At 43.0% G+C, this 27744-nt stretch overlaps 1 protein-coding gene across 1 annotated transcript in view; it reads right to left on the bottom strand.

Moving 5' to 3' along the window:
* CYYR1 (cysteine and tyrosine rich 1) overlaps window positions 1-7290 on the bottom strand; it is a 58420-nt gene extending 51130 nt beyond the window's left edge. Inside the window, exons 1-2 of the mRNA XM_065654636.1 lie at window positions 7200-7290; window positions 4979-5084 (exon numbers count right to left, since the gene is read on the bottom strand). Coding sequence (XP_065510708.1) covers window positions 4979-5084; window positions 7200-7290 — 197 coding nt within the window. The remainder of the gene's footprint in view (window positions 1-4978; window positions 5085-7199) is intronic.
* Between the last annotated feature and the right edge of the window lie 20454 nt (window positions 7291-27744).

The following is a 27744-nucleotide window of genomic DNA, read 5'->3' as shown; positions in this document are numbered from 1 at the left end:
TTTATTTGCTTTTTCCTCCAGTCACGTTTGAAGTCCTTGGAATCACGTGATTTATTTTGTTTTTCTAAATAAAAGTTGCCTTGGAGTACCTCATTCTGAAGACATTTACCAAGAAACTTTGCAATGTAATGTAGCATCACTGTATCTTAGCTTTCTTCTTCTGCTTAAGCCAATACTGCAGTTTACTACTTTCCCAGGAATATACAGACAAATCACCAAGGCTGAATTTTTTATCAATGAATTTTCTTAAATACTGTGGGCCAAATCTGTATGTAAGCCCTTTAATTTTGACTGAATAGTCAACTGGCCCGGCAGTATTCATCTGAAAGAACAGCTGGACTATTTGTCCTCTTTGCTCCATTATTTACCTGGATTCTGGGATTACTTCCCAACAACTCACAGTTGCTTGTCATCAAGTGCTGTGAAAGAGCAAAGGCAGCATCCAGAACCAGCCCTGATGACCGACATCTGTGCCCACAGAGCTCCCCACAGCTCAAAAATCACCTGTGGGTAATGATAATCACAATGTAGAATGTAGTAAAGAAGACTAAACTGGAAATTAGCCCTCAGAAAATCCAACAGCCACCAGGATAAGCCTGAGGTTCAGACAATTTGGGGCCTCTCAGAAGCAAATACAAAGAGCACTGTCAGAAACACGCATAAAAACTTGGGTTCTGCAGAAGAAACCCCTTCCGTGCAGACTCCCACCTCTGAGGAGCTCTGGAGCTGGAGGCTGGAGCTGAAGGCAATAACCTGATGTCTCCAGCTCCTCGGAGTCACAGAAGGCAAAATGCTCTGGGTTGGTTAGTTCGGGAGATACTGTTGTTGCAGGCAAACCTGGAGCATCTCTCACAGTCCTCACGGTCCCTAGCCTGGCAGCAAGCTGCAGAAGCAGACGCAGCACAGGGAAACTGATAAAAGGTCGGTCGCAAATGATTCAACAGCTTAGGAACTAGATTCTGAGTTCCTTGATGCAAAGGGCTGGGATGATGCTGAAGGCTGGGAAGTGTGCCTCCAAGCTTGCTTCTGGTGAGGAGTGAGAAGGTGGGCAGGAGAAACAGTCTGAGCACGCAAGCATCCCTGCACCTTTTCCTTCATTCCACAGACAAAGCTCCGTTATGTTGTACAAGTCCAAACATAAATCTGTAATTTGTCCAAGAAAAAAAACCTCACATTTTTAGAAGCGTTATTAAGCACTAGATGCTGAACAAATAAGCAGGAGGAAATGCATATGCATCAGAGGAAATAATGACAGGCTGTAGCTATTGAAAACCAGTGGGAAGGGAAATATAGCTGGAACATTAATGCTGTAACAACTTGCTCTGAAAGGGCATCATGAAGGGGCGGGGGGGGAGGAGGAGGAAGGATGTGTTACTTTACATTAGAGATGCTTATGGGATTACAGACGACTCAACCACAGACCTCAAATGCTTACAGATTATACCTGTAGTCCAACTAAAGATGGAGTCGCTGAAACATCTCTTACAGGCCCTGAAATCCTAATACTAGCATGAGCCAATAACTTTGCATCTGTTCTTCATGTGTGGAAAGAAAAACAGGCTAATCACAGATGCACACAGCCTGAAGGATGTTTGCTGAAAATATCATCTGACTAAAGAAAAAAAAATCCCCAGTGTCCTGAAACGATGACAATTTCTTAAAACAGAAAATTCTAAAACCCTACATTGAACATCTCAATGTTGAATCGCATTTTAATGAGTGAAGAGACTTAATTAATCACCTAAAAGCTACAAGCAACTCAAGTATCAATGATTATGACCTAATCACACTGACTTTGTTTTAGAATCAGTATATACATTATTGCCTGGTGTGTATAGTCTGTTTGCACAATTGCTGGCATATAGGGCTAGAAAGAGAAGAGGCATGAAAAAAACCAGATAATTGTTTAAAAATAACCTAGTGCACGTCAAAAGGCTCTTCCAAAACTGCAAGAGTTATGCTTGTTAAAAAAAAAACATCCCAGAGAGGATAAAGAGCAGACACTTCAGAAAGACATGCAGATTTACAAAGAATGGAGAGAGCAGAGAAATTAGTGTAAACAAATGAAGAAGCAACCTCTAAAGAAGCAGAGGAGCCAATACAACCCTGAGGACTACTAATGGTGGTGGAGACAGTAAAAAGGCACTCTGAAAGCACCCAGGCAGATCAAGTCCATTGTTTGGTGCAGACAGTAGGGTCAAAAACGATGACACAGGAAAAGAAGGATGTTTAAAGAATAGCACTACATGGAATTATCAGGACATCGTTTGTTGGATTAAACATAGTTCTTTAAAAGATTCCAATGCACAGTTGTTAACAGAAAGACATAAGCAGATAGGTCGCTAGTGACCATTTCCAAATTCCAGGGATCATGTCTTCTAATGCAATTTCATCGGTTTGTCATTTGGGGGTGAGGCAACATGAAACTTCTGCAGGAAAACCTTGCACATAAAAAAAAAAAGGCTTGTATAGTTTCAAATAATAAAAAGGGAAGGTTATTCTTATGGACCATAGTCAAGGTCACAATAATATATTTTGCAATGCAACTAAATGCAAGGTAGGAACCCTAGCAAAGAACAGTTTTCAGGCTTAAAGCAGTAGACATGCTTTGAAGACCATGACTTAAGGACTTATAGCTGGAACAAATTGCTAAGTTCATTTCTGTCTTCTGTGATCATCACAGATAGCTCCTTCAAAACAGGTTCTAAAAGAAAAGGAAAAAATTCTCCTAGCAAGGCTTCTGTCAAAACCCTGTGCTCAGCCCTGCTAGCCACACTTCAAGATCGAAGGGAAAATACCAGAGGGAGCTCAAAGCATGGCCAAAGAATTGACCCCTGGGCAGGGCAAAGCAAAACAAAGCAAATCTTACATGTGAGGCTGACAGAGTTCACGCAGCTCAGCGATAAGGTTGAGAGCTGTCATGATGACTATTTAGGGCCACATCGCAAACTCACAGATAAGTTAAGAGCTGGCAGTAAGAATTTCAACCTTCATTTCCCAGCAGTGTTAGTAAATGAACTATAGAGTAGTTTACCAGGACACATGGTCAACTCATTAATGCCTTAAGTTTTAAAATTAGATGATACGTTTAAAGAAGACGCACTCCAAACAACTTTTAAGAAAAAAGAAAAAAAAAAAAAAACTATGGTTCAATCATGCAAAATGTCAGGTCAGAGGAGTATAATAACTCCTGACTGGTCTTCGAGTCTATGAATTGAAGTACTTAACCATAAAAAATTAGAAGAATCAAATGTCTCCTTCGAGACATGTTGAGGCAAACAGCACTTGTAAGATCCCCTTCAGTATTCAAAACCATCCAGACACAGATAAACCTTTCCCATGTGTCAGAGCCATTCGCACTCAGCTCTAATTCAATAGCTGTTTACATTTGTTAAATAAACATACAAAAAAGACTAGGTATCAACTTGGCACTGAAGGCATGGTTTGAACAGTTCAGCAGTCACTCTAAAGAGTCCACTGGCCAAACCTTTCCAAAGTAGAGCTCTGGCATTAGTCTAGATAAATGCTGGTGATATTCACATGGAAGTGGGACACAAAATCTACTTGCTTTGTTGCTCTATGGGAAGCCTCCTTCTTATAATGTGATATCCTGTGCTATTGTGTCCATCGTTCCTAAGCACATGTGAGATGGAGTAAGATACTCAAAACCAGCACCACCTTCCACACATGTAAATGGGTAAGCAATTTTGCAATGAGAAAAGACAAAAAAAAATCACTTGTCCTTCTCCAACAGTAATCAATCTTAAGTACATGTTTTTTTATTTCCAGAGGAATGAAGGATTCTGGTGTTCTAGCATAGTTTTATTTACTTTAGCCCAGGAATTGTCTGATCAATTCTGTATTAAAACACCATTACTCTGCCTCCTCCTTCAAAGTGCTATAAAATGTGCTGAAGGGAACACTGCCATGCTCCCCAGGTACCATGGCTCAAATAAAACCTGCAAGAGAGGAGTCTTTTTAGAAAAAGCAACTACCGCCTTCCCACTCACTCCTCCCCAAGCACCACACAGTCCATACGATGCACCTCTTTTTCCTTTTCTGGTTTTAGTCAAGAATACAAACCAAAATACATGACAGACTGCATGCTAAAGGTTATGGAAATTACTGGTGGGCTTGATGAAACAGATGGTAAGATGACCTATCTTGAAGAACAACATCTCATGTTTTGTTTAAGTTTGTCTTTGCACATGAATGTAATACTTACAGGTTGTCACTTAAATTAAGCCCAGAGCCTAGAGTCAGGTCCACTAGCACACAGGCTTCCTTTCTTCCTCACCAAGGTGGAGGTAACAGCTGCAGTGAAGTCTATGTTTTTAATCAAGAGTTTACTCTTACATTTTTCTCTGGATGGGAAACATTCACATCCACCCCATTTCACCTGCTGTGTTTCTTTAAGCACTGTGAAACATGCTATTCATACCACAACATTGAAAGGTCAGGTTACCCTCACCTAGAACCTATTCAATCCACTAAAAGCCAAACAACACCATTTGACAAAAACAAACTAGTAAAAAAAATAAAAGGAAAAAAAAGATTACTCAAAGCAAAAAGAATCTCAAATCCAATTTATTTGAATAGTGGTTTGATTCAGGTATTTTAACAAAGCATTTCAACAAAACCCACAAGACTCACAGTCCTTTTCATCTGAAGAGCCTGAAACAAAGTTCTCACCACCTCTAAAGCTTATGTCCACAAATTATATTATTGTACACGAGCTAAGGACATAACCCTCAATTTTAGAAAGCTCTCTGGTATGCTTCAGAAATACATGCAACATGAGACTTCAGAGGAATACCGATGTTTGTTACCAGCAAGGAAAAAACAAACCAAAACAAAACCGAAAAACCCTAAACTCTGCCACTGTTTGTTGCCAAAACACAGCTTCCTGCAACCTGATTTTACATCAAGTCCATGAACACAGCACGTCATTTTTTTTCTGAAGTGCAAATATACTTACGAAAGGACATTCCCAATGTAGGCATAATATGAGCAGCAGTAGGGAGCAGTCCCATCACAGCAGTAAGCTTTGCAGTCATTATCACACTGAGCCAGACAATCTTCTGCTGAATAAAAATAACACGCATGCGGTCAAATGGCAGCAACAACAAAATGCTGTACAGCACAGCTTTAAAGAAAATGCAATCTAACAGTTTTATAGAATCACAGGACTTCACTCGAGGTGCGACCTGACCCTGTAATCCAAATGGCAGCCCATTCCCACTCATTCTGCATTTCAGGAGGAAGTTCAGAGTCAGGTGCTCTGTGTACGGGTATTTTGTAGCTGGCAGTATCAGTTCCCTCTCATATTTAATCACTTAAAATTAAAAAAAGGATATTTTGAAACATCAAGATGCCACAGATCACCTTTCTTCCTTTTCAGCAAGAAGTCCAGAGAGAAACCTGAGGCTGGGCTGCCTGTCTTGCAGAGCTACAGGAGAGGAGAATGAAGCTGCCAGGGAACTGGCTTAGACCCCCAGCCCCTGCCCAGCCCCAGAGACGGCTGTAAATTGGAGTTGCCTGGGGCTCCCTCATCCCCTGCCAGCTGGCAATGGCTCCCCTTGCCCTGCTGCAGCTCCAGGGCCATGGCCAGTGTGGCACGGTGGTGCCCAGCATGGGGGCCAGATGTGCCCTTTCTGCCCCATCACCGGGCCACAGACTGTCCTGCCCAGCCAGGGACCCAACTGTTTCCTGCAGCGATGTTCTGCCAGACTGAGGAACAACGTAAATTGTGAAACAACAGTGAGAGAGCTGTTTATAAGTAAGAAACATGTAAGAACACCCGCCCTTTTATTGCTGTGAGAAGCTACCTGAAAAGCTATCGACCACTTGTCTCTAGGTACTGCCAATGCGCTGTAGGAGTGTCCTCATGAGTCCCACACTTCCCATATTTCATCCCAGTCTCTCCTTCCTCACTGCCAGGACCTCAAGTGCAGCCTGGATGGACCCAAATGGACTCCCTGCCCCACACACCATCAGCCTTGGTCACTTCTTTGGTCACACAAACGCACGCTGCCACAGTGAAGACCTCAAAGCGAAGACGACAAACTATGCTTCTGCATCCCTGATACGCTGTGGCTCCTGTTCCCCAGGCAGCAGGTCATGCTAAGGGGTTCCCACTCCCCCATTCCCATGACTGCCTTAAATCTGTGTTGGCCCAACTTTTGGTGTGCCAGGATTTGGGCAACCCCACCTCATGGCAGCTGCTGCCATGGTTCCATTACCTCCCCACCTTTGGCTGCCAATTCCCACCTTGCACCCAGGCTCTTTTGCACGTTGACTGCGTAGCGAACAGCTGGCGCCGCTGATCCATCCCAAAACCTTAATCTTGCTAGTCAGATTTTAGCAGGTCGGCTCTCTGAACCTGCTCATGCTTGATCTCTGCTTGAAAACAAGCACCAACTGAGAGTGAGGACAGGTCTGTGTAATTACCCCTGTATTAAAGAAACTCACGGGCACAAAAAAGTGGAACAACTGACGCATCGGTCTGAAGACCCCAGCAAGTGAATCACGGCAGGTGGAAGGTCGGCAACCTCCAGAAGGAGAGGGGAGGCCAGCGCCTGGCGTGCGCCCCGCTGTGAAGGAGCAGCAACGGAGGGTGACTGCACACAGGACTCCCGATGCCGAAGCTTTTGCACTGTTACCCATGCAGGGCTCCCCAAGCCAGCAGCTTCAGGGTTTTGCACCGTTACCCGTTTTTTGGCACCAGCACGCGTGTCTCCGGCTGTGCCCCTAACGCGCCCGGTGGGCACAGCTCCCTGACCAGAAGCCGCAGCCGCCCTTGGCTCCCGCTCCCGCTCTCCCACCAAAGCCGGAGGTACCGGGGGTGCCCTCGCCCTGCCCGGGGGCCGGGACATCTCACGGCACCTCTCCCGAAGGGCTCGGATGTGACCGCCCTGCAGCCCGACAGGGACCCGCACACGGAACGTCCTGCCCGAGGGGGCGTCTGCTGGGACACCCCGGCCCCTTCTTCCAGGTCCGGCTGCCAACTCAGTCACCGCCAACAAGAACAAGCAAAGACCCCGCGTCTGCCTCGAACCGCCGCGGCCCCGCTGCCCACGGCGGCTGCCGGCAGGGGACAGCGCGGGGGCCACCGCCGGGCCCCGGCCCTCCCCGCCCTCCCAGCCCCGCGGCTTCGCGGCTGCCGCCCCCCAAACACGCACCCGCCCGGCCCCGCTGACCTGCCAGGAGGAGGAGGAGGAGGAATGGGGGGCGCAGAACCCACACGGCGGGACGCCCCTCGGCCCAGCCGCGCCGCCCCGCTGCCTCCATGCCGGCGGCGGGCGCGGAGCCGCCGACCGCCCCGTCGCGGCGCGGAGGCGGGCCGAGGTGGGGAGGATGGCGGTGGCGGGCGGCGCCGTCGGGGCCGGGCCGGGCCCGCTGCCCCCCGCCGCGCCGGGGCCGCCCCCGGGCTGTCCCGGTGGCGCCGTGGGTGGCGGCGGCGGGGCCGCCCCGTCGCGGTGCGGCCCCTCGGGCTTCCCCGCCTCCCGCCGCCTTTGTCCGCCTGGGCCCCGCTCGGACGGGCCCGCGGGGATGCGGGGGGAGTCCCGAAGGGGCGTGAAAGGCGGCGCCCGCCCTCCTCCCGCTGCCCCGGTCGGATGCTGTAGTCGAGGGGATTTCAACTGGGATTAAAACCGGTGAACTGAGATTAAAGTCTTGGTTTGTTTGTAAACGCAAGAGCAGAACCGGCGTGTGGGACGGGGTGCGCTCTGGTGAAGGCGGGATGCCAGCCGTGCTGGTGGCTGGAACGACGGCAAAAACGGAGTTGTCCCGGCGCGGCTGCGGCTGCCGGTGCCCGCCGCGCTGCGCCAGCACCGGCTCCGCACTCTGCTGCCGCGGGCAGCCACAGCGTGACCCTGCTGCTGGCCAAAAACCCCAAACACGCTTGGCCATGCTGTTCAGTGTTAAGAATTTTCCACGAGCAGGCCAGAACCATTCTCTGAAGTATTTCGTCAAGAGTCACTTTTTGGTAACTGTTTAAGTGCTGCTGTGTGCGAGAATTCCCACAGACAGGGCCCAGAGGCCAAAATATTCACCCCGTGGTCTCACGGAACAAAAGGGTTAGCTCTGACTTTGCATGAAAAGCTGCAAGTCGAGGAATTCCCCTTGAAAGGTTGAAGTAAGCACATAAAAATGAGAAACATCCACAGGTGTTTCTGCTCATAAAGGGTTTCCTGCTGCTGGCAGCTTAGAGGGGAAGGCTGACACAGGAACATATAATGAAATTTTTTAAAGGATTTAGCTGTTCTGCACTGATGACAACAAACCCCCAAACCACCAAGCCAAATCACTTGAAAGCTGGTTGTTTGGTTTATAAACACACAGCTGAGTGTTTTTGTAAACGTGCACCAGAATCTGACCATCGAGAAAGAAAAAACAACTTTTCGTGCTTTTAACTACCACGTAGTGTGTATCCCTTAGTTTATGCAACAGCCTGAATTAAAGGTATAAAAGGAAATCTCAGTTACATGTCAGTTGCTGAGAGTAAAACTTGGACCAGGTCAGTAACTTAATTTCAAAGGAACTGCACCTGCTCCCTGTGTCTTCATCTCGTTGCAGGCCGCGGTTTGTCACTGTGAACAAATCCCTGAAAAAATAATATGATTTTGCCAATAGACAGCATTGGTAGTAAAGGAAAATAATTTATCAGACAAAGGAGACTCAGATCTGGTAGGCAGCTTCCAGAAACTCTGACATCTCCAGGTTTTTAATTTTAGTTAATCATCTTCAATCACCTTGCCAGCCTGTCTTAGAAAAGCCTTTTGTTGGTATTTATTTTCTGTTCTTCCGTTTTTGTTGTTGATTCCTTCCCTTGCAGTCCCCTCCCCTTCATAGCTCTCTTGGCAAGTCATATTTCAGTATTTCCCAAAAATGTCGAGTAAAATTGCCCAGTAGCTGTAATCCAGCATAGCACGTTTGCCTTCAGTACTGATTTGCGTACAGCAACCTTATAGACCTTCTGTAGCTGTTAGTTTTTTTCTGTCAGCAAGAGACAAGTCCTTTGAACCTCTCTAACACTCCTCAGCCCTAATTACTTCCCAAGTACTGTCCTTTGGACAAACGATTGAAAGGTCCATCTGAGAAAGAGAAATGTCTCTGTCCTCTTTCCACTGCTCCCAGCATCATGGAGGGCATGTGTAGAAGGCTGAGAAGAGGTACAATGATGGCAGGGTGGTATCATCTGCTTGTGCTGGGGTAGAGTAAGGACCTTCTGGAACCAAAGCTATTTCTTGTTCTCAGAAAGAGATTTTAAAGGAAGGCTACTTCATAGCAAAGAACAACAAAAGATCAGAGCTAGGGTCCTGGCCACAATGATGCTCCTTAGAAATCTCCATATCGGCACCATTTGATGGGAAAATCATATCTTATCAGAAATGTTTTTCGAAAGATGTTTTTGAAAAGCATGCAGGATTGATAAAATTATGTTAAGTGTACAAGCCCTGAAGTGCTACTCTTCAGTCACAGTTCAAGGGATAAAATCTCGTTCCCAGTGCATTAGTGTTTTGAAACTCACTATAATCAGGCATCTCTGTCTCCAGAAGTTTAATTAGCAGTTTAGAAACAGTAATTATCATGCATAGAGCGCTAGAGGAAACTTAATAGAGAAAAAGACACATGCTTAGGGCAAGCATCTAAATTTCTTTACCTCTAGATTACCTCCAGAGAAATCACTTCAAAACAGTTAACAGGATCTCTTATGTACGTACTAAAGGTGTCTGTTGTTGAACTCAAGCTGCTAACTGGCTCAAGATGAGGAATGATACATTTTCTACATGTTTTCTGGCATGTAACCAGCCAACCAACTTCAGAGCATCTCCAGAAGAGCCTGGACGTAATTTGCAGCAGCACAGGAGCAGCTGAGTGGGGCAAACCCCTGGTTCTGGAAAGAGGGGAGGCTTGGAAGGATGTCTGTTCAGCTCTGCCCCATGTTGTCCTGTAATGGCATTGAGGAGTAGTCTCATCTTTTGAGCATTAGCCACCTCTGAGCACCATCTTCTCCTGGCTCTGCAAGATTCGGATGTGTGGTTCTCAGGCAGGAGCAGTGGCTGTATCTGCTCTGGTACCTGGGAGAAGTGTGAACCTCACTCTTATTTTCCTGTAGGTTCCTTGTGTCGATGTCCAGTGGTAGGGAGTGAAGAAGATACACCGTACTTTAGACGGCAAATATAATTTCATTATACATTTCGTTTAGTATCTCCTCTTTTCCTTCACCATGAAAGAACAAGCAGAATTAGCTGACAGAGGGCATACTCTGACCTCTGCTGAGGTTAATGAAAGGCTTCCCAACAACTCCACTGTTAGCTGGACCACGCTTTTAATTTCTGATTCCCTCCAATCTCCCTTTACTTATTGCTGGTCAAAAAGACTTAATCTTTTCTGCTCCTTTAAATGAATTTCTTTTTGCACTTCTAATCAGTTCATTGCCACTTTGGGATGCTCTTTCTGCTAAATCTTTTTCTGAGGATGGCCTGAATACTAAGTGCAATATTTAAAATGGATTTCCAGTGTCAGACTCTGTCCTCCTTTGACAGAGTGCCACGTCTTTTCCTGACCACTCCATTAGCACACATTAGGGCTATTGTATTATTGGCATATAGTTACACGTACACTATTAATGACTATAACACACACACACAAAAAAAAACCCCACATGCTTGCTTTCTTTTTCCAAAACGTTGTCTATGATTACATTGGTACTTATCTCCACACAAGCCACTTTATTATCTCCTTTGGGGTTTCTCATTGCCACTGTCTTTGACACTGGAGAATTTATCATAGAGCTGCTAGGAGGCTGTGAGACAGTCTTGTTCTTCTCTGCACAGACTGTCGGTCTCTGTCACATGAGGAATGTACTGAGCACTCCTGCGTGTTGCCGTATAAAGCTCACAAAAAGCACAGTGCAGGAATGCCATTATTCCTAGGCAGCAAACAACATATCTTACAGCCCCCTCAGTTATATCTGCTATCTCAAGGTAGATGTAATCTCTGCAGTATAGCTGTTATATTCTACAGAATAGAATACTTCTGCAGGTAGAAATACGTTACTTTTGTAAACTTGTGTGAAAGCTACTGAAATCTTTACCTACATTTTGCCTACAGAAAAGCTCAAGGCAGCAGACAAGAAGGTAGGTGGATGTTTTTTAGTTATTTGCAAGTCAGAAATTTCCCTGTTCATAACCATCTTCATGCATTTGCCAACACGAAGGGAAATAGTGGAACACTTTTAGCATTATTTCTACTAAGAGCAGGGAGTGTCTAAAAAATGCTGTATCCTTTCTGGTAGAGCACCAGAAAGTGATTTATAAACCTATGCTGACAGTAGGCATCTGCTGAAAGGCTGAATTTCATTCAGACTTGATAAACGCCATTTAAAAATACAGGCACTTGTGTGCGTTATTAGTTTCCTTAATTAAACATTTATTTAACAAAACTGATCAGTAGTGCTTGGTGAAGCCTAGCAAACAGAAACAACACCTGCAGAAAATTCACTAACCACAGCAGTCTTGGGTTTAGGCACTGATGTTTTTTCTCTTCCAGACTCCCTCCCAAACAATCATTTTTATTTCGTAATTCAATGTGAGAATTCAGAATCTGAATGATTAAATAGTCTTTCTTAAATATCTGTGTTCCTCAAAATCAGAAATATAAGAACTTAATCTAGACTAGACTTTTATTTCCTTTTGAAATGAAGCATTAGCCATTCAATACTCATGACATAAAATCCGTGGTCAAAGTGAGTTAACTATCAAACTAAAGGGTATTGAGAGCTATCTTATCATCTGACTAATAAACTTCTTTTTTTTTAACTATTAAATTTCAGGGGGTTTATTCTGAAAATTTTATCCTGCATGTGGTTTTAGGGGACAATGATAAGTTTTTGTAAACAGCATCCTTTTGTAGAATGACAGTCAGCGAGGAAGGTATGTAAGGGGGTGAGCAAGAAGCTGGAGATTACCAAGTGAAAATGTGGTCTCAATGTCCTGGTCACTGTTATTTTTCACATTCTTTCTACAGAGCATTTTAAATGATCAGTCAGACTTTCAGTTATGTTGGAAAGCATTGAAATACTACGGAGAGCTCTGTAGCAGATTATGTCAGTGCCAGAAAAAGTGGTGTACCCCAGAAAGCAATAAATCCCCATAGTTTGTCAAGGGCTATTACCAGCAGCTAAGATTTAGTATTATTCCAATACTTAGTTTTGTGCCATAGGAAAAATCCAGCAGCCCAGGATTCAGGGAACCATGAATATGACTTAAAGCTCTCTCTCACATTGATTCAGAAATACCACACCTAAGAATTTGGCCTGGAATTTTTGAATTATATAAAATACTTGTAGAAATATATTAATAAAAGTCTAAGTAATATATTCTTCTTAATAAAGTTGATTGTTTACAAGTATATTTTACTGTGCTCCAAACTTCATAGGAAGCGTTTGCCTCTGTCACACTCAATGCAAGCAAAGCAAGACCTCTGAAGACATGTCAGTGGCTAACATTAAAGAACTACTTATGAGAATCAGATGAATACTTAAGAAACAATGAACCTGGTGTTCTTCAATTTTCTACTCCAAAAAGAACTTTTTTAAAAAACCTAAACAGAATAATTTAGATCATAGTCATGATGCCTCCACCATTCATTGCTGAGTGGGATTTTAAAAGCTTATGTTGGGGACGGGTAGATGAAAGTTTCATTGGATCGGCAGTGCTGGTGAAGGATGCATTCAAGTCCAAAGAACAGCTCTGTCTGGTATGTTACATTTTCTCTTACAAACTCCACTCTATCTTCTGTTTTCCCACACATAATGTATTTATCTCATTTTGTCTTTGTTATGTGGCACCTGTGATAAGAGCAGAATGAAGGGGTGGATAGAATCATAGAATGTCCCGAGTTAGAAGGGACCCACAAGGATCATCGAGTCCAACTCCTGTCCCTGCACAGGACAACCCCACAGTTCACACCATGTGTCTGAGGGCCTTGTCCAGTCTCTTCTTGAACACTGTCAGGCTTGGGGCCGTGACACCTCCCTGGGGAGCCTGTTCCAGTGCTCCACCACCCTCTGGGGGAAGAACCTTTTCCTCATGTCCAACCTAAACTCCCCTGGCACATCTTCCTGCCATTCCCTCGAGTTCTGTCACTGGTGACCAGAGAGAAGAGCTCAGCGCCTGCCCCTCCTGCTCCCCTTGTGAGGCAGCTGTAGAAGGTCTCTGAGTTTGGGGTTTTTTCCCTCCTCATATAGTGAACCTACTGAAATTATTTTTCCATGCAAAATGTACAGTGCAAACAGTCAAATGTCACCTTTCCCTGCAGCATCCAGCACATGGGGTGAGTAGCCTCAAGTTCCCATACCAGTGTCTGTTGTAATTACTGATGCATGGCTGGTATTTGTGACCTACAGAGAACTTTGTCTTTGGGAAAAGTATCACTAAATTTACTTTTCTTCATTGCTAAACAGATCTATATAGGAAAACATTTTATAGAAACAAACACCAGAGTGCAAATGATTCATTTCAGTCTGTTCATAAACTGGATTACACATTAATACACTTACTTGAATAAAGGTGAAATAGCAAGTAGCAGAAAACAGCTAAGATTGGTGGCAAATGCAGAGGAACACACTGCGTAGGAATTGTAGCTTGTATTTAGGAGAGAGGAAATAGTTATTCTGCTGATCCTTTCATCCCTGGCCTACAGTTCACAGAATCACAGAATCACAGAATGTTAGGGATTGGAAGGGACCTCAAAAGATCATCTAGTCCAATCCCCCTGCCAGAGCAGGAACACCTAGGTGAGGTTACACAGGGAGGCATCCAGGTGGGTTTTGAATGTCTCCAGAGAAGGAGACTCCACAACCTCCCTGGGCAGACTGTTCCAGTGTTCTGTCACCCTCACTGAGAAGAAGTTTCTTCTCAAATTTAAGTGGAACCTCCTGTGTCCCAGCTTGAACCCATTACCCCTTGTCTTACTGTTGGTTGTCAGCGAGAAGAGCCTGGCTCCATCCTTGTGACACCCACCCTTTCTATATTTATAAACATTAATGAGGTCACCCCTCAGTCTCCTCTTCTCCAAGCTAAAGAGACCCAGCTCCCTCAGCCTTTCCTCATAAGGGAAATGCTCCATTCCCTTCATCATCTTCGTGGCTCTGCACTGGACTCTCTCCAGCAGTTCCCTGTCCTTCTTGAACTGAGGGGCCCAGAACTGGACACAATATTCCAGATGAGGTCTCACCAGGGCAGAGTAGAGAGGAAGCAGAACCTCTCTTGACCTACTAACCACCCCCCTTCTAATACACCCCAGGATGCCATTGGCCTTCTTGGCCGCAAGGGCACAGTGCTGGCTCATGGTCATCCTGCTGTCCACCAGGACCCCCAGGTCCCTTTCCCCTGCACTGCTCTCTAACAGGTCATTCCCCAACCTGTACTGGAACCTGAGGTTGTTCCTGCCCAGATGCAAGACTCTGCATTTTCTCTTGTTATATTTCATTAAATTTTTCCCTGCCCAACTCTCCAGCCTGTCCAGATCTCGCTGGATGGCAGCACAGCCTTCTGGTGTGTCAGCCACTCCTCCCAGCTTGGTGTCATCAGCAAACTTGCTGATAGTACACTCAATTCCCTCATCCAAGTCGTTGATGAATATATTGAATTATACTGGTCCCAGTACTGACCCTTGAGGCACTCCACTAGATACAGGCCTCCAACCAGACTCCGCTCCATTGACCACGACTCTCTGGCTTCTTTCCTTCAGCCAGTTTGCCGTCCACCTCACTACCCAATCGTCCAGTCCACACTTCCTCAGTTTAGCCGTGAGGATGCTGTGGGAGACGGTGTCAAACGCTTTACCGAAGTTAAGGTAGACCACATCCACTGCTCTGTCATCATCTGTCCACCTCGTTATGTCCTCATAAAAGTCTATGAGGTTGGTCAAGCACGACTTCCACTTGGTGAAGCCACGTTGACTGCCCCTAATGACCCTCTTATCCTTGATATGTCTTAAGATGGCACCAAGGATAAGGTGTTCCATCACTTTCCCAGGGATGGAGGTGAGGCTGACCGGTCTGTAGTTGCCCAGGTCCTCCTTCTTGCCCTTTTTGAAGACTGGAGTGACATTTGCTTTCTTCCAGTCCTCAGGCACCTCTCCTGTTTCCCAAGACTTGGCAAAGATGATGGAGAGTGGTCCAGCAATGACTTCAGCCAGCTCCCTCAGCACCCGCGGGTGCATCCCATTTGGACCCATGGATTTATGGATGTCCAGATTGCTTAATTGCTCCCTAACCCAGTCCTCATCAACTGAGGCAGACTCCTCCATTGCCCTGCCTTCCTCTGGGGCCTCAGGGGTATGGGGCTCCTCAGGACAGCCTCCGGCAGAGTAGACAGAGACAAAGAAGGCATTCAGTAACTCTGCCTTCTCTGTATCTCCTGTCACCAGGGCACCCACCCCATTCATCAGTGGGCCTACATTGCCTCTGGTGTTAGTTTTATCTGCCATGTATTTGAAGAACCTCTTCCTGTTGTCCTTGACCCCTCTTGCCACATTTAACTCTAAGGAGGCCTCAGCTTTCCTAGTTGCATCCTAGTTGTAAGAGTTGAAACAGGTAGTCTTCTGTAGTGCCATGTTCTTAAATAGTTGCTTGGGCAAAGATAGCTATTTGCTATTTTTAAAGGGTCATCTTTTGTATAATACCCTTTTAATCCTCATAGTTGCAACATAATATATGTGGCTGCCAGTGCTTGTCAACATTGCATGACTTGACAGGAACCATTACATTGGAGAAAGCCTGATTTTTGCTCTGGAAGCCTAAGGGAATACAGACATTGTCAGTCTGAAGGGATGGCAGTCTGACATGCTGTTCATGGAAGTGGTGGAATGTCACTAGTCCAGCAGATACCCCATGCTAATGGGCCCTGGCCACGCCCATCAGTATCCCAGGACTGAAACAGGAGAGTGGTATTTGATAACATTATTTTATTAAACTCTCACGCAAGAAAGAACCTAGTCCCTACTAGCTGGACTCAACACCTTGCCTTTCAAAATTCTTTTGGCCTGTATTGTCTACTCATCAAATTCTCACATAAATTGATATGGAGGACAGTAGTGGTAAATGAGGAGCTGGTGAGATGGAGAAGAGAAAGAAACTCAGTTACCATAATCACAATTCTGCAACTCTGAAAGGGCTCAAAGCCACATTTCTGAAGGTGGACACTTTTGTTAGCTTCAGTATTTTAATTACTCTGGTCAGAATGCAGTTGTTTTTCCTTGAGCAATTTCAGAATGTGGAAGCAAATCTTTGGCTATTTCTCTGTCTTAGATTAGGATGCTTTCAGAAGTGTCAGTGTGCTTTCATTGAAAAACAAACCAAAATATTCTAAACTTTCCAGTTAAAGAAGATGACAATTGTTTTGGAGCTGGGCAGAACTCATTCAAGTTGGAGGCAGACAGAAGGGTCAAGGCAGCACCATCTATATTCAGCAATGTTCCTAATCATCATGGCCAGTGGTGCTGGAATTACTATTCAAGCTGTACGCTCATCACCACCTTGGCAGCTTGCTAGTTCACCAGAACTGTCAATGGAAACAAGTGATTTGTATTAATAAGCTATGGGGAAAAAACACATCCTCACAATTGCTAGATGTTTTTCAACTTCCCAAAAAACCTCAGCTGAACAATTTAGGTCTCCTATTTTCAATGCTCTATGTGAGTGTCTTTCTATCAAACCTCATGAAGCAGAGGATGTTAGAATAACAATGTTGTCAGTATTCTTACAGTGGTGTTCTGCTCCCTGGTCTGTGAGGAAACAGAGACGCTACATGGCTTTTCTAATCCACTCTGAGAAGTTAGTGACGGAGTCAAGATTTGAATCTAAATGATCCCAAGCTCCTCCTTCAAGTGCAGTCATAGAACTAGAAATACTAGATAGACTAGTTTCATCAACAGATTCTGGTGAAAAAGCTAAGACAAAACTGGCCATATCTGGCCTTCACACTCTGGCTACATAAATAAATGAAAAAAGCTGTTTCAAGAACTCTGCTCTGGTTCAAAATGCAGAGATTGTGTAACCCCATCTAAAAGCTATAAACATGTTGTTCTTCCTAGTAATACAATAAATGCACACATATATGCATATATATATGTATAGTATACATGTGTGTATATACAAATATTTTTACATGCATACATATGCACACACGCACGCACACACACACGTATATGTAAATATATAAATGGACAATGAGCCTGGGTTGTGATAAGCAAGCAGACAAAAATACCCAACTATTCAGAAGTTTAGTGAACCTGAAGTTCATACATAACACCCATGTCCTAACTGAAGAATGGTTGGATGTTTCAGAAAGAGGACAAAGGATACCGCCTAATGCCATCCTCTTATAATGTTGTTGTTGCTCTGTTAGCTAAGACAGTGGGTAACCCCAAGCCTTGCCCCTCACTTCCAAGCGTCACAGGATGTTACAGCAGGATTTCAGAAGTCTGCGTAGTGGTAAGTCTCCTCTGTAGCGGCCAGCACAGAAAACCAGAGCTGTTTGGTTTGGTTCTTGGCTGTCTGGCCTTTGGGTACACCAGCCGCACAAGAAGCTTGTTGTGGAGAACCAGTGCTTCTGGACAAGGCTAAGAGGCAACGTCCATAGCAGGCACTGGATTCAGGGGAGGAAAGTGCAGTATTCAGAGCTGCTCTCCACGCTCTTCCATGGTGGCACCGTGTTCTGGCCCTTATTCCTCCCAGACCCTGAGATCTGACAGTCTTCAAGTCCTGGGGCTAGAGACAGAGAAGAAGTACGGGGATTAAGAATTAAGTGCCAAGGACTAATAAGTGGAAGATAAAAGCTCACCCTTCTGAGAAACGTCCCACAGACATCTCATAATGACTTCTAGCCATAAGGAGGTCTTACTGGAATCAAGGAGCTGTTAACACAAATACAAAATAGCATTAACAACAACAGATCTAACAAGTGACAAATCCATCTTTATTCTTCCCAGACACTTGGGTCTTTGAAAGACTTGCTCTCTCCTACAGAGATCAAGGCTGGGAGGCTTTTGTTTGAGGAATAATTTTTGAAGAGAAAAAACATTTTCTAGAGATTTCATGACCAGCTACCATAACAGTTCAGGTGATCTTTTTTCAAGCAGTGACCCACTTTTCATTGTATGCCTTAACTTTGTGGGTGGATGGTTTTCAATCTTTTACCATTTTTTTAAGGTTTTTCTTTTGAATTGGGAGGCAGCTTGCATGCAATGTCACCCTTGCCAGCAGCACAACAGCTGTTAATTGTATTCTGCAGAGTTTGTCATGTGGTGACACAAGACGTGGAACTGAAAAGCAAAGGGCTGGAACAGCACAGGCATATAATAATAACGGGAGCCATTACAATCAAGCCATATACATTCCATTTTGGAACTGAAAAGATTATCTTTTCAGAGTGATGAAAGACTTGGTAAAATGGATTGTAGGAGTTAAGCCAAGAGATTTCTAACTCAATCAGAAGAGAAGACATCTCCATGTACCTTTAGATTTATTAATAATTGCATCTATCCAGAATTAACCTGTTATAATGGGTCATGCAATGGATTACCTGGTATACAATAGTAACTATTTTTTATAAAGGGTAGGGAAAAAGTGAGCTCTTCCCTCCTGTATTAATCCATATGCACTGGATGAAGTAGGGAAAACATTTTATCAAGGACTTCAGCCCACCCTTGTAGGGACATTCTTTCTGAAGACCCCATTTAGATACCAGAATGGGTCAGTTTGTGAAAACTGTTGCAGCACAGGACTTGGCCCTCACTTTGTCATGAAAGCATCACTCTTGTGAACACTTATTTTGGGCCCCAGGAAGGTGGGAGGCGGAAGAGGAAGTGGCATAGGGAAAACTCTGTATCCATGTGTTGGTACTGAGTGACTAAAAATCTGTTCTGTTGGAAAATTGTGTCTCTGCAACTCAGAGGCACCTAGCTTCTCCATGTGCCAAACGTGGTGGGTATGGGGTTTTACTAAGAGCTCACCAATGCAGTCATGTCACTAACAGGAATGCTGCTGAGAATCTCCTACCAGCTTGGGGCAATTCCCATGAAAACCAGTGGCATTATGTCAATAGGGACAGCTGTAACTGCACTCGGTCCTGCAAACACCACATACCACATCTACCTCCAAAAGAAGCCACCTCACTGAGCACCCGCACTCCCGTTAACGCTCCTGGTACCCCCTTCTCATGTTCCGGCTTGGGAACTGGTGGGGTCGCCTGGTGAGGAGGACTGAGAAACTGCTCTGAGTTAACCATTGCTTCTTTTTTTTTTTTTTTAACTTTTCTGTCTAGGTGATATTTTGGGAACAAAATGGGGCCAGATGTCTATACAAGGTCCAACATATACAATGAGCTTTTCCTTACTCATTTCCTTTGTTCTATCTAGAGTGCCAGTCTGTCTAAGATATCAGCCTTCTACATTGTAATTATTTCTCTCCCTGTCAGACATTCCTGTGATAAAGCACAAGTTTAGAATTCCATTCACCTGTTTATGGTGATCAGAGGTAATAACTGTAAGTGGTTGTTGACCAGCGAGGCTCACTTCAGGGAAATCAGCTGGAAAACTGAAACTATGAAAGGTAATTTTTAATCAATTCCTCTCTTGAAAATCTTCTCCAAAGTCCTCTTACTTTTGCTTGTATACTCAGCTAGTAATGCAACACTGATTAAAAAAAAAAGTAGCAGTGAATATGAGTAATCTCAAAGATATTTCACATTCTGTGCTTAAGTTTTCATGTCATTAGTTACAACAAAGTGATTGTCAATGAAAATTAGGATTTGTGCACAGTTATCAAACAATGATTGATATTTTCTCTGTTCAGAACAGAAAATATTTCTACCTATAAAAAAAAGTTGACATCTTAATTATAATCGCTTTATTACACCAGCTGGCCACGTGCGGTTTTACTAAAGCATTAAAAAAGAAGCTGGCGCATATAATACGTATGTGTTCATAACCATAACTCTCAAAGGAAGTACTGGTTTGGCTTCCTAAAGGCAATACTATTGGTCAATAATATCTGTGCCCATATGACAAGCAGTCAAGGAGTGACCTCTTCAGGAAACAGTGATATTCTAACTCCTATTTGACAGAGATGTCCTTACAGGGCATGATGGCACTTGAGGTAATTAAAAAAAAAATGGAAAATGCCCATAAAAACACAGTGTTCTTCAGGATTAGGTAAATCCTACTTTAGCATTCAGATTAAAAAAAAAAAAAACACCACTAAATTCATGAAAGATATTTGAAACATGCCATTTATGTTCGGAATTCATGGTTAGAGCCTCTCCTGTTGTGAACTGCAGGAAAGCCACTGAAAACTGAGCAGTCCACCAGTCTACAGCAAATAAGAGTCTGGTTCATGGTGTTCATGCACAAAGCTTGCAGAAAGTACAAACTGCAAGAAAGCATAAATGCAAACTCATAAACTGAAGAGGTGTTGAACCACAGGATCAAAACCCAATTACTTTTTGGAAGCCACAATGAGAAATGGAAAGAATAACAGGAAGAGAGGGCTGAAAGCAAAAAATAAGAGTTATTGTGGCAAGGATTTCCTCTGTGAGCTCCCTAACCTTTGTATTCCTTGTTTATCAAACCATAAATTAAATTGGACAATAAGAGCTACCTACACAGCACTTAGTTCACTATTGTTTTGTAGGGTAGATTGAAAACCATCAGGAGAATCTGCAATAGAAGGTAAGCTATATCTTATGGCTCAAGTTCTATAGGTACAATAAATCAATAAGTAAGAAATTTTAATGTATAACACTTTTAGCGTTGCTAGCATGACAGTAAAAGAAAGAAGGAATTTTTGATAACACAAAGATTGCTGATGAACTTGTGCTATAGTAAGAAACACCATAACCAAAATTCAGAAAAGAAAAATCTTAGTTACCTACTGCCAACAGAGCATGTAAAAATGAGGCTTTTAAAACTTTTCTTATTGTTTGTTCCATTATTATACACGGACAATAGAAGTCTTTACTAATATGCTGTGCAAGTGAATGCATGGTTCATGGTAGCATCCATGTCTGAAGGCTGGAACGTGGCTGAATATATCCAAGGTCATTTGTTATTTGGAGGAAGAAAGAGAATCAGCATCATCCACATTTTCAAGAACAGAGGTCATTTAACAGATTTTAATAGGCTTGGATTTTAAAGGTCTGTTTCCTACAAGAGCTGCTTTTTTATTGTCATCCTCTCTGTTAAGTAAAGAAAAAAAGAAACATTACTTCGAGCCCAGGGATTCCTACTCAGTCTCTTCTTCAAGGTCTACAACAAAGACCACCACCATCATCCTCTTAGTTGCAGAAATGCTTCTTGCCTAAATCCTATGTTCCACAAAAGCCTTTTGAAAATCCCTGTAAAAATGCAGTTGGTTGTGCTGGAAGATGGCAATATTAATAATCTGCAACAGTATTTCACATGTTTGTCAAAAATAACTGCTTTTCTTACTCCTGACAGTAAATGGCTTGTCTAATTTTTATAAGCCATTTACAGGTATCTAGGGTATGATGAATCTGGACATTCATAAATTCAGGCATACTCTTCCTCTGTACAAAACTTAAAAGATAAAAAACCCCTCATTTTTTATATTTCTAGGGATGGTCTCATTACTTCCACTGGTATGAATGGGACTACCTGTTTGGAAAAGATAAGCTTGTGCTTATAAGCATTGCTGGATCAACACCTAAAAGTTGTAATTTTACCAGATTGTTTACTTTTGCAGATCCCTGCTCATTGACTGATCTGTTTACAGTGGAGGTCCTATATATTTTATAGAATATTACACTATTTAAGTGGCATTTTAAGGCAATTTAAATTACGTAACACACAAAAGTATAGTAAAAACATTTTAGAAGTCTCTAGAAATTATTTAAAAGAGATCGCTCTTCAGCGTTGTTGTTTTCAAAACTGATGTAAACTGAGCACCTGCTTAAGCAGGGTGCTTAAACCTGTCCTTAATGTTAGTTTACTTCAAGGGAAGAAAACGTGTGGGAGTATTTGCTGAAGAAGTATGAGCTTAATTCATAAAAGCTTCCATGAGCTTTCCTGAAAAACAAATGGAAAAGCTGGGATGGTCCTTTTCCTATAGTGTAAAACTTTCACAATCCAGTTCCTATTAGCTGTATTGCATGTTTATCCTGTCATTAGTCAGGACAGGAATACCATATATTTATATACCATTCTCATGTTAAGGCATCTTATTTTTGTGGCAGATTTTAATGACACTCAAAATCCTATTATATGTTTCATGGTAGGGATTTGGGAAGCTTGGTGAAACCCCAAGAGAGGTAGCAACAAGCAGAAGGTAAGTGATGCACCCTTGATGCAATATTTTATGTCCATGACTTTCATGACATGTTGGATGATATTTATTTCTCCATGCACACCACACTAACGACTCAAAATATATGTTCAGTTCAGCTGAATAAATGAAACGCTGTTACATACAGAGATGAATAAGAGTACTGTCTGTAGAAAATGTCATAGACTTGAATGACTCTCTTAAATGGTAAATAAAAATTTGAATAATAGGTATAATTGCCTATTTACCAGATAGACTAGAGTAACTTCTGTATTGTCATTCTGGTCTGCTGAGTACATAATATGCTTTAAAAAGGCTTAATTACATACTTAGCTGATAGACTAATAGCTCCAGTGGGAGTAATTTTGCTCTATTAAGTATGAATAAATATGTATTTACCCAAGATGGAGCCTTCCTAGTCTCCAGAATGAAAGGTAAGAATTGTTAGTTTCTACTCAAACATGAGAGAACAATAATTAAAAGAAACCCAAAACCAGAAAAATGGCAAAATAAGGTATTTTTGCCTACTAGAATATCTACATTAAAAATAAATACATGAAAAAGATTTATCAGACAATAAAGCATTAAAGTAACACTTTTCCAGTCTCTCTCCAGATAGTGGTCCAGCTATAAATATTGACAGGTGAGAAAGAAACTCCCCTCACATCTTTAAAATGCCAACAGCTGTGTAGTAATTTCCCTCCTTGCAGGACAAATTGTGCTGCAGAGAATACATGGGCCTGCCAGCTGCGAGGTATTTATGTTCTGTGGGGCGTGGTAGACATCAAGAGAGACCTTGAAGAGACAGTCCTTCCAGATGCTCTGCACAGCTCCACACCAACCTGTTCAGCACACACAATCAGGTGCACCCAATTCTCCTTGAATATGCTAGAGAAATGCTCTGCACCCTTTGCATCCCAGGACAACTAGGTACTGCAAGACTAATTCAACACCCTGCTCCAAGCAGGGATAACTTCAAAGTTGGATCAGATTGGTCAGGCTTTGTACAGTCATGTTCTGAACATTTCCAAGGATGGATGTTCTGAAAATTCACTGGGCAACCTGAGCCAGTGTGTAAACACCATAATTGTGATCTTTTTACATTATGGTTGGTATTTCCCTCTTTGTGACTTGTGAACATTGCATCCTGTCCTTTTGCTGTGCACCTCCAGCCATTATGAGTCTGTATCTTCTATAAACCCCAGAAGATAGCTGAGGAAGGCAATCTGAAGCCATCTCTTCTCCAGCCTGAACAAACCAAGCTCCCTCAGCCTCTCCTGGCACATAACTGCACCAGCCCCTTGTTGTTCTAGAAGTCTGTTCCCAGACTTGCCCCAGTGAGCCGGTGTTTCTCTTGCCAGTCCTACAGCTGAAGTCTTAAAAGACCTACATAGAGGAGAAGCATCACTTCTCTTGACCTGCTGGTTATACGCTTTCTAACTCAGCCCAGTCTGTGGTGGTCCTGCCTTGCTGCATGGATGCACTTGCTGCTCATGTTCGATCTGTCAGCCACCATCACCCCCAGCTCCTCCTCCGCAAAGTTGCCTCCTGACCAGTCAGTTCTCAGCCCGTGCTGCTTCACAGGGTTGTTCAGTCCCAGGTGAAAGACTGTCTTTGTCTTTGTTGAACTTCAGGCGGCCTTCTTCAGCCTGTTTCTCCAGCCTGTTGAGGTCTCTCTGCATGCAGCTCTCCCCTCTGCTTTGTCAACCACTTACCCTTGGTTTGCTGTTATCCACAAGGTCGAATTCTGTCACATCACCAAGGTCACAGGTAGAAATGTCGAATACGTGGGGCCAGTACTCAACCCTGAGGAATGCTGACAGTGATCAGCTGTTAACTAGATTTTGAACCTCCAAGTACTAAAATGTGAGCCCAATGCTCTTGACAGCTTTTCACTCATTTTACAGTCAACCCACCCAGTCCATACTTTGAAATTGGCTATACAGATGAGAAATAACAAAAGTTTTTCACACTTTAGCACTTGGAGCCCATACTGTGACTTAATACAGATGCTGAAAGGAGAGAGAAAGAAATTATTCTTGTAGCAACCCATAATCGCAGAATGCAGCTTGCCATCCTCCCTAAGAATTCAGTACATTTCTCTGTTTAAGAGCACACCCTTGGGCATATGTCATTTTGCTGATGGAAAACTACAGTACTGCATAAACCAGGGTGTGAGTTCCTGCACAGAAGCTCAGAATGATGAAAATAGCTTTCCACCATCATTGGGAAAGCATACATTAAGAGTTTTTAATCCCTGTTCTGGTCCAAATCTAGATCGTGCCAAGTCTCAGATGCATTTAGACAATACAGGGACTATATTTGCAGCTGGGTTTTGACTATTTTTTCCCGAGAGTTTGCTGTGAAACGGCATGTATGACACTGACAGTAGCTGGTTAGAGGCAATGGATGGAGGATTGGCTTCTCTGCTTGCAAGTGATCTGTTGAGAATTTGAAATTGAAAGGGAAGAATTTTCCTTGTTTTGGTCAAGAATTGCATCAGGAGCTCAGGAATATCCTTCAATGGTCAGAAAGGCAACAGGCTGGATTTGTCACTCAAGGGTCAAGACTCTTTAGGGAAGGCTGGTATATCTTAAGAACAAGCATATACAAAACTCAGGGATGGCCTAGCAGTCTGTATACAAAGCACAGACTTGTGCTACCGAGGAAATCTTGCTGGATGTGTGTATTATCCCACTTCTAATGTGGTCAAATAATAGTTTAACATAAGAATGCCTAGTCCAGGGCAGGGAGGACGTCTGCTTTATTCAGTACTATGTCTCTTGACGGTGACTAAGAAGTGATGCATAAGGTGGAGCATAAGAAAAAGACAAAACTACACTGCAGTGCTTCTTCAGTCTGAGACTCAGACTTGTTTTGTTTGATTATTCTTGAAGGACCATTTTTGCATGAATGTGTCTGAATTTCTTGTTGAACCCCTGAGAAAGCTTATGGTGCTCACAGCCTCCAGCGGTAAAGGATTCCACACCTGAGCTATGCATTGTATAAGAAGGTCTCTCCTTTTGTTTGCTTTGAGCCTGTTGTTTTTATGATTCATTTGATGCCCCTTTGTCCTTATACTGGGAAGCAGTGAATAATCATCTTTTATTTACCTCTGCATTATCATAACTTTACAGGTATCATAAAGGTCATTAATCTTCCAGACTGAAGGGTTCTAGCCTGCTTAATCTCTTCTTGTATGGAAGCTCCACACCTTAACCATCTGTGTTACCTTTTGCTGCATCTTTTCTAATAGTACTGTATTCTCTTGAGATAAGGGATGAAGGTTATGTAGCCTACTGAGGATGCAGCTACCATCTAGATCTATACAGCAGCCCAATGATATTTGTTCTTTTATTCTCTGTTCTATTTGCTTTTTTGACCACTGCCAAGCTTTGAGCTGACATTTTCGCAGAACTATTTATTATAATTCCAAGACCTCTTTTCTGAATGGTAATTGCTAGTTCAGAGCCCATCATTCTGTATGCAAAGTGAGGGTTGTTTTTCCTCTTGTGAATCACCTCACAAACCGTGAAATCCATATGCTGTTTTATTCATCCATCACTCTTCTAAGAACATTCTGCAGCCTGTCACAGTCAACTTTTTAATTTTCTTTTGACCATCGCTCTGAAAAATCTAGTATCACCTGCAAATTGACACTGCACCATCTACTCATGTTTAGGTCATTTAGGGATATGTTAGATAGCATACGTCCTAGCACCAATTTCTGCAACCTTTTCCCCTTTGCAAAAATATCAATCGTTCCTACTGTTTGTTTCTTGCCTTTCAGTAAAGTACTAACCCATGAGGGGACTTCTTCCTTTTTGTCTGCAGCAACTGAGTCTCTTGAAGAGCTTTCTGCCTGGGGAGGAGAAGGAAATCTTGCTGAAAGCCTTCTGGAGATGAAGTAGACCATGAGCCTGTGATGCTTGTCTGTGTGCTCAGCCCACTCAATCCACTTCAGAGGACCCATGCGGAGTTGTGCGGCATGACTTGTGATGTTCCTCAGTGTCATATTTGTCTGTGCATTTATGAATTTGATTCTTTAGTGCAGCTTCTGTCAATTTGCCCTATTCTGATATCAGGTCTTAATTTGCCAGTATATACAAAAAAGAAACAACAAAAATGATGCTGCTAAAAGCTTTTGGAGAAAGGAAGTGGCCATGTTTTGTCTTCTGCTCGGACTCACCTCTGCTAAGTTCTCTGTCCCAGTAGATATACTCCCTGCTATAGTGTATAATAGGGTCCTACAACAGCTATTCTCCCTTTACAGTGATAATCTGAGAGGCAGTTAATGAGAAGAATGTGGAAGGTCCTCATGTAAGGACATTACTGACTTTGGAGTCCTCATGAAGATCCAAAAGAGCACTATCACGAATAAAGGTTTTGTACATGCTAAGACTGATGTAAAAAAATCCCACCAGTAAAGACCTCAGATTTGTTCTGGTTATTTATGGACACAGCTATGTATTGATGTTTACTGAAGCACACCTTAATATGTCTTCTCCCCTGCCCTTCAGTATTTTAAAAAGGTAAATAGTAGTTTCATAGGATACTTGGAGCTTTATGCGTGCTGTATGACAATAAGGTTGCCATGGAGACTTCTCATCATTGAATACTGGTGTAATTAATGTAAAAGAATTCAGCTTCTTTTATCGGCATAAGAGTTACAAGACAGTCTCTTCTTTTTTGTTGACTTTTTTTTTTTCTAGTGAATATGCATGCTTTGTGTAACAGAGCAAGGCATGTAAATCTGCAGTCTCCTGACCTCTGAAACAATGCAGAAATATAGAAATACAATGTTTGCTACTGCAAGCAAAGACTGAGATTACAGCCTGTGTGAAAAATGCATCGGTAACAACACAATAGCAGCTATGTGCAGTAGGATCCATATAAAGCAGAGGGAAAGCCAGGAATATGATGAATCACAAAATGGTAGCTCCCCTCTGACACTTCTCTTCCTTGTCACATCACTAATAATTTGTCAGGTATGATATGGAGATATCGCTTTAATTAATACATTGATACCTTAGTAGTCATCCAACGTACAAAAATATGACCTGGAAAATTTCCTTTACCTGACACTGCAGAAGTAAATGTGTTGTTGTTTGGAGATTATCACCAAAAGCAACATGTTGCATTGACAATGTAATGCTTCAGAAAAAGGAAAAATAATTTTAAAAAGCTGCATATTTAAGAGCTATGGGATGATGAAAGGGATGTTGGCTCTAAGTCAGAAGAAATATTCTCTTGCAGTTCTGCATAATTCTTTATTTACATTTGGGATGCTCTCCAAGACTGGACCAAAGGTAGGCTGCCTTATATATTAAGGTCACTTAGGTTTTTTCCTTTCATCTTGCCTGTCATTAGGGATTCGGATCCTGCCTGGA

This window comes from Caloenas nicobarica, chromosome 1 (assembly GCF_036013445.1).
Source record: "Caloenas nicobarica isolate bCalNic1 chromosome 1, bCalNic1.hap1, whole genome shotgun sequence".
NCBI lineage: Eukaryota > Metazoa > Chordata > Aves > Columbiformes > Columbidae > Caloenas > Caloenas nicobarica.
Note: the sequence above shows the minus strand (reverse complement) of the source record. Positions and strands in the feature narration are given on the sequence as shown.